Source organism: Lactuca sativa, chromosome 6, assembly GCF_002870075.4.
Source record: "Lactuca sativa cultivar Salinas chromosome 6, Lsat_Salinas_v11, whole genome shotgun sequence".
NCBI lineage: Eukaryota > Viridiplantae > Streptophyta > Magnoliopsida > Asterales > Asteraceae > Lactuca > Lactuca sativa.
Genome location: NC_056628.2, coordinates 151,288,114 through 151,301,508, shown reverse-complemented (window position 1 = coordinate 151,301,508; position 13,395 = coordinate 151,288,114). Strand labels below are relative to the sequence as shown.

Below are 13,395 nucleotides of genomic sequence, written 5' to 3'. Positions count from 1 at the left end.
ATTATGACAGAAAGAACTCGACGAGTCTGTGAAGGGACTCGACGAGTTGACTTAGTTGACCACGAGTCTGAATTGTTCATGAACTCGCCGAGTTGGGTTGACTCGGATTTGACTTTGACTTTGACCTTGACCAGGAGTAAAAAGGTCATTTTACCCTAAGAAAGGATTAGTAGATTCTGATTAAGTGTTATATTGGAATTGATAGCCAGGGAGTCGCCGGAGCAGCAGATAGGGATCTCTCACTAGGGTTTTCGACAGTCAGTCTTGCAAGGTGAGTTTTATCCAGTAGGAACGGGTCTAAGGCACCAAGGTCGGCCCGTTTAGATAGTAGTAGTTCCGAACCACGATTCGATGTCGGGCTGGGCCTGAAGTAGGGATATATTTTTTCTTGATCTCAATCCGATGTTGGGGCGGTCCCGAGGAACATTCGTATGCTTGTATGCTTGATGTCTTTGTGATTCTTGCATGTTTTTGTTATGTGTTATGTGTTTCGGGCTTAGGTCCGATGTCGGCTTGATTCCCGAAGAATGTTAGTATGTTCCGGATCTCGGTCTGATGTCGAGTGGGGCCCAAGGAATGTTTTCCTGCTATAGTTATATGTTTATGTTATATGATGTCGATATTTATATGTATGTCGAGATCTGCTCGATGTCGGTGATGGGTTTTGTTCCTAAGAACATCCTATGTGCTCATACAAACCCTAATGTTTGGATCTAGGTTTCTCTATTGTACATGCAAGTTATCCAAGACTATAAACCCTAATTCTAACATGAAAGTAATCATATTAACATAAGAATGGGTTTAAGATATTACCTTGATTGTTATGTAGTAATAACAATCACAATTCTCCTTGTATTGACTTTAGAAAGCTTAGAGTCACAAATGTCACTCCTCTAATGACTCACAAACACCAAGAGCAAGAGGATGAAGAGGAGAAGTGAAGGAGGCTACCCTAAAACTTGTGAAACCCTTGAATAAGTCTTAGCCACGTTTTTAGGTCATAAGGGATCTATATATAGGAGGCTATTAGGGTTATCTTAACAAGGAAACCCTAATTTGGATGCTTAAGCCCTAAGCAACCCATGGACCCTTTTCCTTAAGGCCTTGGACGATTTCTTCTTGGGTTTCCCCATAGAATTCGTCCACTCCTTAATATAAGGCAATCCATGGCCCAAATTGCAATTATCTTATAATTACAATTCCAGTCCCTTAAGTTTAATTAATCTCTTTTAGTCACAAAACTAATTACCAATTAATTCTTAACTAATATTAATTAAACAATATGATTTCTCCTTTAATATATTATTCCCATAATATATTAATAAATCATATTTAATCCTTTCTCTCCATAATTCATCCTATCAAGTTGCTTTGGTGAAGGCAACCCAAAAGGACCATGCACCATCGGGTCAAGTACATACCAAAATAGTTATGGACTTAGACACTAATCCAACAGTCTCCCACTTGGATAAGTCTAATAACTATTATGCGTATGACTTCAGATCATGATCTGCAATCGTAGCTTTCCAAAGCCGCTGTCAACTCTGATCTTATCAGATACGCGTGTCCTTAGATAAAGGATCATATATTCCTCCATTCTAGATATCGTATGAGACATGATTTCTAATCATTCTATCTGTGTACTATTTCTCGACTTCCAATTTATGACGACTGACTAATTGAACAAATCAAATTCGCCCTAGCCCGGCCGAGCATTTACGTTTGTCATCACCAAATCATCGAAGGGCCCATAGATATCGTTTTTATCCTACTTTGGATAAAAGGAACGGATAAACTTTGATACAATGCTCGCTTGCACTCACGCACCGAATCACACACAACAATATGTTTTATAACACCAAGTTACTAGCGCGTTTACATATTATCAATGTGCAACCGATTCGCAAGATACAACTCACACATCTCGGTTTCAAGAATATAAGATGTTATCGTCTCACCAATCACTCGTGATACAATCCATGGAGTGATCTAAGTGAGCGTGGGTTTGATCCAATGCTTAAATTCATATTCATAAGCACTCATGAACGTTGCAGCAAACATTTGCTTATGTCTAATACTCTTTAGACAATCCACACACCAATTCACGACAGTCTTTATTCATACTTACTTCCAACATATGAACGACTGTGGCCCGTTCGAATAATTTGACTGTTCTTAACCAATTAAATTATTCAAGAAGTCAAAACATGCAAAGTGAAACACAAGAATAATACTAATCCCATATGGCCTCAACCCTTTGAGCATAAATAAAACACCTTTTATTTATCACCATATCGATTACTCATTATTTGTCGTTTCGGGTAATCAACATCTTACTTGAATTATAACACTTGTCCCATGCTCCTAGCATGCACACAATGTTTACCTATGGTTCTTAATTTGTGAAATAGATCAAATTGAACACATTTTCAATCATTCTCATTTCACAACTCCCAATCCTTTTTCATAAGTGTAAGAATATCAAATTCTTGCCACTTATAGAATATGCTAGATTCTAACATTCACTACAAGAAAATGGTGATTTAACTACGGAAAAATTCCGTAGCTAAAGTTTATAATTCCGTAGGTAAATGTGAATAGCTACGGAATTTGCTATGACACCATTCCATAGTAAAATTCTTTGTAGCTAAAGGCTTGTTACGGAATCTGTAGCAAATTTGCTACGGAATTTGCAACAACCTTCTTTCATAGCAAAATAGCTACATACAATTTCCGTAGTAAATCCGTTGCGAAGTACCTACAATATTTTCCATAACACTTCCGTAGCTAATTAATTACGGATCATTCCATAGCAAATCCGTAGCAAAGTAACTACAAACTAATTTTGTAGCAAATATTCCATAGCAAAATCACTATGAACTAATTTCATTGCAACTATTTCGTAGCAAACTCACTACAGACTAATTCCGTAAAAAAAAATTTGTAGCAATTTCCAAGACGGAAAATTTTCGTAGAAAATTAACTACAGTCTACTTCCATAGCAAAAAAAACATGACGAAATAACTTTCGTAGAAAATCCATAGCAATTTAACTATAAAATAAATTCATATATAGATGCATATGAAAATAACTGCGTAGTAGTTTCATAACGAAAAATGGTGACAAGATCAATTCCATAGCAAAATACACACAAATGATAAACGAACAAATAAAGAAAATTTCATAAGTTCTTAATAAAAACATGGTATCATCCAATGTTTTCATACTTTGTCCATAACATGAGATAAATTATTTAAAAACTAAAATGTAGTTACAAATGATAACTGAACAAATAAAGAAAATTTCACTAGTTAGTCGCGTTTCTCATATCATTGATTGTGTTTCTCACTTCATCCAACTCGATTCTTTGTTGCACTATAGTTTCCTCTAGCTTTTGGATCTTGGTTTCGAGATGATGTTTTTCATAATTTGTATCCTGTGAAGAACATGTTTTAGAAGAATCTATAGGAAAAATGGATCTGCCATATGATCCAAGCCCATAAATTCTTCTTTTACAGTCATGTCCTCCAACAGCCGTATAAAACAACTCATTTTCATCAACTTCCTCTCCTAATAGTTCCAAATCCGCGCGTCTAGACTCAATAAAATCCTACAATGTTATCATGGTATTAATATACAATTTATACAACATCTTTAATTTAATATTATATAATTACTTAAATAAACTTACATGAACTTTTTTCGCTTTGTCATCTAGGAATGTCTTTCCGTCATGATCCTTAGTATGAGTAAACATGAATACATCATAGACTGATGGAGCTTTTCCCGTATATTCCTCCTAACATTAATATCACAAATATATAAAATCTCACCAGAAGATGTATCAAATGAAATATATTAGCATAAATAAAAAATAAGTGTGATGCCATAACACTCAAGACACACCTCCATTGGATCAATTGAAAATATGATGTTATCATAATGATATGAACCAGTAAAAAAACACTTACCATATCAAGAGCAATTTGCTTATGAGAAGCAGATCCTCCATTGTGAGTAGGTGGGGCTTTACCACCCACTACACCTTTACGCCTATTTTTTTATTTTCCTCTGATTTTTTCTTGAACTCCTCTGAATTCCATATTGCATTCCAAGCATTCCACACTTGTTGTTCTATGTGAGACGGTTTTTCATGGGTTGGATTTCGGTTGCTCATGTCATAGATATACTGTCGATACCTTTCTTTGGCCTTATGTTCCCAAGCAGCCTTGATTGAGTTATCAACTGCAACATCCCAATAGCATTTTTCTACAATACATAATAACATTTGAGTTATCATAAATGATCGATGTTCCTAATAACTGAATAAAGCATTAATAATAAACCATTTACCTGAAACTCTTCCCAATAAAATTGTTTTGTCTCTTCGCTTAAAGTTGCCCACTTATCTCCGTTTGGGTCCACTTTATCGTGGAATGTTTTTGTTATTATGTTTGAACATTTCCCTAAAGGTGATAACCTACATGACAAAACAAACAATATAATATGGTTGTAATGTTTAACTTTGATAAAAATTATGAAATTAAGCAAACATCTTTAATATATGAAACTCAGTTACAAATTTAACTTACTCCTTTGCCTGAACTGTAATACGTAAGCGTCCTTCTCGTGTTTCGTTTTGTTCATCAAGCGGTGTTTGTGGGTCTGCTCCAAATGAAGGGGTGGATGATGGAAGTGGTATTGATGAAGGGGTTGATGATGGAGCTGGTGTGGATAAAGGGCTAGATGATCTAGCTTGTGTTGATGAAGGGGCTGGTGTGGATGAAGTGGTTGATAGAGTACCAAACATTAGCGGGGTAGATGTTGCTGATGTGAATGTCGGTGTGGATACAGAGGTATAGGATGGGGCTGTTGTAGATGAAGGGGTGGATTGTGGGGCTGATATAGTACCAAATAACAGGGGAGTAGAAGTTGTCCGTGTGAATGTTGGTGTAGATGTAGAGGTAGTCAATGGGGCTGTTGTGGATGCAGGGGTGGATCTTGGAGCTGATACAATACCAAATGAAGGGGTGGATCTTGGAGCTGATTCAGTACCACATTGAGGGACCGAAGTCGATGACAATGCAGGTGAAGAAGCTTCCTTAGTAGACCTTTGTAACAGGCGATGCATATGTTTGTGTGGCCTTGTTGGAACTCCTTTCAATGGGAACTGAGACATCTTTCCTGCTAGCTGCACCATATACATATAGTAAGACAACGAAACATAAGATGGAACCATTACATTATGTTGACTTTACAACTAGGCATGATGTGGTTGGAATAAATGTTCATAGAAGATGACATAGTAGACAAGGTTGACACATATACAACTAGGGTACATCAAAACTAACAAAGAATTTGATAAAATCAGGAAGTATGATTCCTAAAGACAACAAGTGTTAATGAATCATTAAATCAATAAAAATTGTGCCATGCTACATAACGAACATTTAAAATAGGGTAAATGACAAATGATGTGAATGTAAAAATTATGTTGCGAAATCATCAAAATTGGCATCTGAACTCATATATGCTTTATAACAGATAAAACAATGAATTTCAAAATTCAACCAGAAGACAATTGTTACTTATTTGTAACAATTTAGTATGAAAAAACTTACGTTAACATTAATATGTTCTGTTAATCTAACAAAGCTTGGTATAATAATGTTACAAAACAACAACTTCAGAATATAATTGTACAAAATAGAGAAGTCGATCATATAATTGGTTTTCATATCCGAAATGTCACCGATATACAGAAGATGAAGAAGATAATTTCAATTGGAGTATACTCAATAGAAGCAAGGATAACACAAATAAAACTCCACTATTAATTTTCCTATTACTGATAGTTACAATACATAAAAATTAGGAAGACAGGGGAAGAAGTAAAATAAAGCGTACCTGGGGAGGGAAGCACTCTGATTGAAAGCGGCGAACAAACCTAGAAGACAAGAGGAATGCTTGAAGTGTACTCAAAATTCTCCTCGACGTGGGCAATAAATAGGGAAACGGTTTTGAAGGGAGTGGATTCAGGGAAATTTGTTTTGCCGGGAGTGGGAAGAAGATATTAAAAATTTTGAATTTCTAATTTGCTTATAACTTATTAAACGTGAAGATGTATATATGAACCAGGAAAAGGTAATACACAAGGTTATATTTGGTATAGATTTAAGATAAATGAGGAATAAGTCAAAAGTCATATCTTCTTGAATTTTTGTCAAATATAGAAGACTATTGTATTATTTTTTAGAAATGAAAAGACATAACAATGTTGATTTTACTGCAGAAAATTTAAGTAGGTTATTTTTATTTTTATAAATAAATATAAAGTATTCTTTATTTCTTTCAATAAATATAAGCTTGTTAAATTCATTTAAACAATGTATATACATGGACCATTTACTAAACTTTTTCTGACATATGGACCATTACAGTAATTTATTTAAACAGGAACTACCATTTACGTATCATTTTCTGACATAGGGAAATGATGTTTCCAGTTTAGTTGATTTGCTATAATTATGACCAAATTGCCCCTATATGTTGGTTTTTCTGCAATTGTTATTAAACTACCCCATTTTGCTGCAATGCAATTATCTGATTAGCACCTGTAACACATTTTGAAAATAAAGAATACTTGCCCCTGCATATTGTTTTTTGATTAAAAATAACTATTTCAACAATATTGACCAAACTGCCCCTTTGTTGTGATTTGTTTAACCGTGACAAAATTGCCCCTCATGATCAAAATATTGTAGACAAACACTTCCACCTCATGATCAAAATATTGTAGACAAACAAATGGCACATCAGGTGCCAAAAGGAGTCGGGGGCATTACCGTCCACATGGTCAAAAAGTCCATCAAGCAAGGTACCATATAATAATTCGATGAATTTGGATAGAAATGATATAATTGTTTATACACAAATGGTCAGACCTATTGGTCTTTTTTGTATACTAATACACAAGTAACAAGTATCTAATTTTGTGTCATCCTGTCAGACTGCAAATATATATCATTTCTAAATTGTTCTTACCTAAACAAATGTGCATGGTCATAAGGAATCGTTATCAACTTAAAAACAACAATAGAAGTTCTTTCATGTAGGAAGTAACCAGGGACCAAATTATTTGTTCCCCAAACCAAAGTTTCCACCAAAAGGATTGTAGGGCTGAAAGATAAATTGGAAAGATTTAAATACCCCTGGTGAGAAGTAGCAACACAGAGCAGTTGAAGAATCACTATGATGATATAACAAACAAATCAATACCACTATCCAAATGCCAATTAGAAAAAAAAATTATGATAGATCTACAATCGTTCCAATTTCTGAAACAACTTAAACCAAAAAACAAATCTCAAAAGCTTCTACAAAATCGATACTAAGGACTTAATCATTATCATCATCATTCAGATCATACTGGACTGTTTCATCATGTGAACTTGTGGTTGGTTCTTCCATAGGGCTAACGATTTCATTTACTTCAACGTCATCCTCTTGAAAAGCATCATTGTTTGTCTTATTATCAACATTTTTTACATCAATCCATCCACGTGGTTTAACTTTAAATACCGCTAACCAATCAGCCATGTTTTGCTTCATGCTAGGGTATGGAATGTAGCAAACTTGAGTAGCTTGCATTGCTAAAACAAATGGCTCGAACTTCTTGAACTTTCTTCGTTTGTTTATGTCAACCAATTTATATTGGTTATGGACCTTGACTCCGACATCAGGAGTTGGATCATACCATTCACAGTTGAACAAGATCGTGCTTTTAATTGGCAAACCAGGATATTCAACTTCTAATATTTCCAACAACCTGCCATAGTAATCGCAAGAGTCGCTACTTATACAAACTCCACTATTCATGGTCGATTTGTTAGCACCATGTGATTCTGTATGAAACTTATAACCATTGACATAGTACACGTTATATAATTTCACCGTCCTTATTGGCCTTCTTGAAAGATCATGTATATACTTGTTCTTTATTTGATTTTGACGTGCCTATAGTACAGGAAGAGAATTACAGAAATCAATCGACAATAATAATAATAATAATAATAATAATAATAATAATAATAATAATAATAATAATAATAATAATAATACAATCTTGAGCACTTACATAATTCTCAAACCAGGAAGCAAAGTTTGTATCAACTTCTGCCATGAGATCATGTTCGTTTATATCAGGATATAGTTCTTTTAACAAGTTTTCATATTCTCTGTAAAGATAATTAAATTAATTTGAAATCATGTAAAGTTGAATAATAAATGACTCAGAATTGTTGATTTAACTCTTACTTGACATAAGGTTGCACCTTTTCTTCATTAAATAGTATGTAAGAATGTAATACATTAAACTCCTTATCACTCAACCTTCTACTCTTGAGTTTCCCATATGGGCGACCAACATGTGAAAATATACTCAACTTTTCTTCATCAACATCTTCAGCTCCTCCTTCATCATTACGAGGCAGCTTTCAGCTACGTGTATAAACATGGGGCTCAAAATAGTGAGAGCAAAAGTTTGAGGCTTCACGAACCAAGTATGCATTGCAAATTGACCCTTCAACTCTAGCTTTATTTTTAACATCCTTTTTCAACTGATGCAGCAATCTACAATACAAAAAGGTAATATATAAAAGTTAACCAAGATTCAACAGTTAAATGTTTAAAACATAATGTGAAGCACTAAATTGATTAACCTTTCAAATGGATACATCCAGCGATATTGAACGGGACCTGCTATCTTTGCTTCATATGGCAAATGTATCGGTAAATGTTCCATCGAGTCAAAAAAGCCAGGGACAAATATTTCCTCCAATTTACAAAGAATTACAGGAATTTCAGCTTCAATCTTTTTCATGTCTTCAACAGTAATTACTGTTGCGGTTAAGCTTCTAAAGAAAAGACTTAACTCAGTAATTGCTTCCCATACCTTGGTTGGCAGCATCTCGCGAAATGCAATCGGCAACAATCTTTGCATAAAAACATGACAGTCATGACTCTTCATTCCAAACAGTCTATGTGTGCTCAAGTCTACACACCTCCCTAGATTCGACACATAACCATCTGGGAAACTCAAATTCTCCACCCATTTACATATGACTCTTTTTTGCTCCTTGCATAATGCATAAGGTGCTTTTGTATACTGACATGTAACTTGATTTTTCCCAAAACCTTTTCTGTTACAGAAGACTTTTAAATCAGCTCTTGCATTTGCATTATCCTTTGTCTTGTCCTTAACATCCATTACTGTGTAAAACAAATTCTCAAAAAAATTCTTCTCAATGTGCATAACATCAAAATTATGTCTTATTAAATTTGTTTTCCAATATGGCAAATCCCAGAATATGCTTCTTTTTTTCCAACCACATTCAAAATTTTTACTACATGATTTATTTACTTGCTCGACATTAAGTTCTGTCACTTTTAACAAGCCAAAGTCTTCAATTTCTCTTAAAATATTTGCGCCATTCAAAATTGGAGGAGGATCCCTTAGTTCTATATGGTTCTTGGTGAACTTTGTCTTATTAAATCTGAATGGGTGATAAGATTTAAGAAACCTTCTATGGCAATCAAACCAAGATATCTTTTGACCATTTGGCAGCCTAAATGCTTGTGAATATTTTCCACAATGTGGACATGCTAGCTTACCTGCAGTTGCCCAACCAGATAGCATGCCATATGCAGGGAAATCGCTAATTGTCCACATTAAAGCGGCTATCATTTGAAAATTTTGTCTAAGTGATACATCATAAGTTACGGTGCCTTCTTCCCATAAGTCTTTTAGTTCTGTTATAACAGGTTGAAGGAAAACATCTAACTTTTGCTTAGGGTTTTTAGGTCCGGGCACAATTGTAGTCAAAAACATGTAAGGCTCTTTCATACACATAGACGGTGGCAAATTATAGGGTGTAATTATAATGGGCCACGTTGAATGTTGTGAGCCTGAGGTTCCATGGGGCTGAAACCCATCTGTGCATAGTCCCAACCAAACATTACGCTTTTCGGCTGCAAATAATGGATGGATAACATCAAATTGCTTCCAAGCTTCAGAATCAGACGGGTGACACATAACTCCAGTATCATGTCCATGATCTTGAGCATGCCATCACATAAAAGCAGTTGTTGCTTGAGAAGCATACAATCTCTTTAGCCTTGGAGTCAAAGGTAAATAATGCATTCGAGCGAAAGGTACACGTGAACACTTAGAAGAATTTCTTGACTTTTTAAACCTTGGCACTTCACAAAATTTGCATTGATCAAGATCTTTATCGCCTCTCCAATATAACATGCATCCATACATACAATAGTCAATCAATTCCACAGGCAAACCAAGTCCTTGTATTAATTTTTTTGTCTCATATAAACTATCAACCATGGTATTGCCTTTTGGTAAACTATCCTTCATCAATTGACAAATTGAATCAAAACATTGCTCAGGAATGCGATATTCTGATTTGATATTCAATAACCGAGCCACAACTGACAATTGTGTTACTTTTTCACAACCATACCACAACTCTCTATCGGCAGCCTTAAGCATATCAAAAAATTTCTTATCTTCTGGATTTGGCTCCTCATCGATATGCCTTGTCATGAAATCAGGGCCTGCAACATCCAAAACCATTTCCCTATAAGACGGTTCATGTTGTTCATTCAAACTCATGGTTGTGTCATCCTTCTGTGATGAAGTGCAAGCCATTGTTTTTTCTCCATGTCTATCCCACAAATAGTAGTTTGGAATAAAATCAAACTTACACAAGTGCAACATTACATCTTCAACTTCTCGATATGGTCTGTTAAGGCATTTTTTGCACGGACATTTAATTTTTTCTCCATCCATAAAACTTGGATTGCTATAAGCAAATTCGATGAAATTCTTCAATCCTTTTCTGAAAATAGGAGATATGAATCCATCTGCGTCTAGCCTTTCATACATCCAATTCCGATCAGTATTGCTCATTTCTAGTATTTGTGTATGTAGACCAAAACTGTAAAAAAACAAAATAACAAAAAAAAAAGTTAGATGCGAAAATAGACAGTAAATTATTCTACTAACAATGACACTTAACAAACCAGCCACATCTGGGCATAAGTCCAATGGAAACCATAGCATCAACATCATTAATGAAATTTTGCCCACACATGAAGGGCATTTTAGTCAAAACCCGGACCAAAAGATTAGAAACAACATGGTTATATCATAGGAATATAAGTCAAAACCCCACCAAAACTTAAGAAATAGTAGTAAAATAGCAAACAGATGCAAGCATCACCACATCAACAACATTAATGAAAATTTTCCCAAATATAATGCGCATTTTAGTCAGTCCAGAAACGAAAATAGGAAAACAAACAACTAAGATTACATGTACATATGAAGAAAAGGAGTATTCCAGGCAATTTCACTAATATAAAAAAAAAACTCATACTATGAGAAAACACAAATGTAAATCACTAGCACCTGATCTAAAAGTGCAATTGCTAACACTTAATTACAAAATGTCAAAGAAAGAAAAGTGTACACAGAGGAAGAAAGAAAATAAGGAAATCATGAGACTATTTGGAAGGTTCACAGGAGATGCAAAACAACTAGAAGAAAGAAAATATTACACAGAGGAAGTGATTAAACAGCATTACATGTAATATGGATGCTAACCTGGAAATTGACTGAAGCCCTTGCTTTATAGAATTCGGATGTAACGAAAACAAGTTCGTATGAAATTTAATTGGTACCAGAACTAGATTAAATCCCTTCTTCTCAGGAATTTTTGAGGGGCGGCACAGAACTATTGAGGTGGTAAGAATTGTTGTTGGTTGAATTTATCGTCAATCTCATAGGATAAGAGAGACATCATCGAATATGCCAGAGATCAAAGGAATTATCGCAGGTACTTGCCTTCGTCAGAGATAAAATCGCAAAGGAGATTGGAAGCTTGGAAATCTTGAGCGGGAATGTGAATGTAAAAAAAAGGATTTGGTAATTACGTTAGGGTTTTATATTTTTTATTGTATCATTATTAATTCAAATTATAGACCATTGACAATTGTAGGCTCGAAAAAAAACTAAAAAAGACTTAAATACCCCTGGCAGGAAAAACTACTAAAATCTACAAATTAACGACATTAATGCTCAAATAAAAAAATTAGTTGTACAAATTTTATGATTATTAATTTAGATTTTAGACCATTGAGGATTGAAGGCTTCAAAAAACTAAAAAAAGACTTAAATACCCCTGGCAGGAAAAAGCAACTTACATTCACTTCTATTTATTTTTCCCTTACTACGCATTATACACAAACACACCTGCATATATAAACAATCTGGTTTGGTATACACAAATGCATAAACAATCTGATGGTTTGGTTTCCTTGAATCGGTTTCCTCGGTGTGAATACTAAAACCATAAATCGGTCTAAGGTCTAAAATGTATTTTACTTTATAAAAACCATAAATCGGTCTAAGGTCTAAAATGTATTTTACTTTATATTGGTTATTTATATTTTTATTTAATGTTTAAAATATAAAAATAATTTTTAATTAAGTAATTAGAAATTGCAATTCGAATTTCAGTTTTAAGGGATTAAACTTTACTTGAGAAACCTCCAAACACTTAAAATTGCATATTGGAAACTTCTATTGTATAATATTTAAGGTTTTTATATTATAGTATAGTAGCTACGACCTTCGATCTTGTAGCAAATTCTGTAGCGACATAGCTACAGATTTTGACTCCGTAACAATTTTTGTAGCAAACTAACTACAAAATTTAATATGTAGCAACAATTGTAGCAAAATACCTACGCCTCATAATTATGTAGCAAATCTTGTAGCATGAAAACTACGGATTACGACTTTGTAGCAAAATTTTGTAGTTATCCAAATGTTAGCTATAGAATGCAATTCCGTAGTTAATTCCGTAGCAAATACACCTACGTCTAACTTGTTCGTAGCATCTTCCATAGTAGAATAGCTACGATTTTAAATTCTGTAGCAAAATTCCGTAGTTATTCAAACGTTACCTACGGAATGTAATTCTGTAGCAAATTCCATAGCAAAATAGTAACGACAAGCCATTCTGTAGCATATTCCATAGCAGAATAACTATGGTTTCTACGTTCGTAGCGAATTTCCGTAGTTATTTCGACTTTTTCTTGTAGTGATTTTATGCAATGATCCTTTCGTAATATCATTGCACCAAAGTCACAAAGACTATTGCCAATGAATTACAAAGTCCTCTATCAGATATTGTTACAATACAATTCCTTAGATATGATGTCTCTCACTCAAAGTACTTTCCTTTGAACATCCTTTTGCATAAAAGTTTCTAATCTAGTCATAGGTTTTCAATATTTAATTCCCAATATTGACAC

The 13,395-nt window shown here is 34.3% G+C and overlaps 1 protein-coding gene across 1 annotated transcript; it reads right to left on the bottom strand.

The window, feature by feature from the left end:
* Nucleotides 1-7,398: 7,398 nt before the first annotated feature.
* On the bottom strand, nucleotides 7,399-10,093 carry LOC111890839 (uncharacterized). Its single transcript, XM_023886918.2, has 5 exons — nucleotides 8,721-10,093; nucleotides 8,559-8,631; nucleotides 8,317-8,492; nucleotides 8,138-8,237; nucleotides 7,399-8,016 (listed from the first exon to the last, which is right to left on the bottom strand). Exons 1-5 carry the CDS (start codon nucleotides 10,091-10,093, stop codon nucleotides 7,399-7,401), a joined length of 2,340 nt encoding a protein of 779 aa, XP_023742686.2.
* Nucleotides 10,094-13,395: the final 3,302 nt, after the last annotated feature.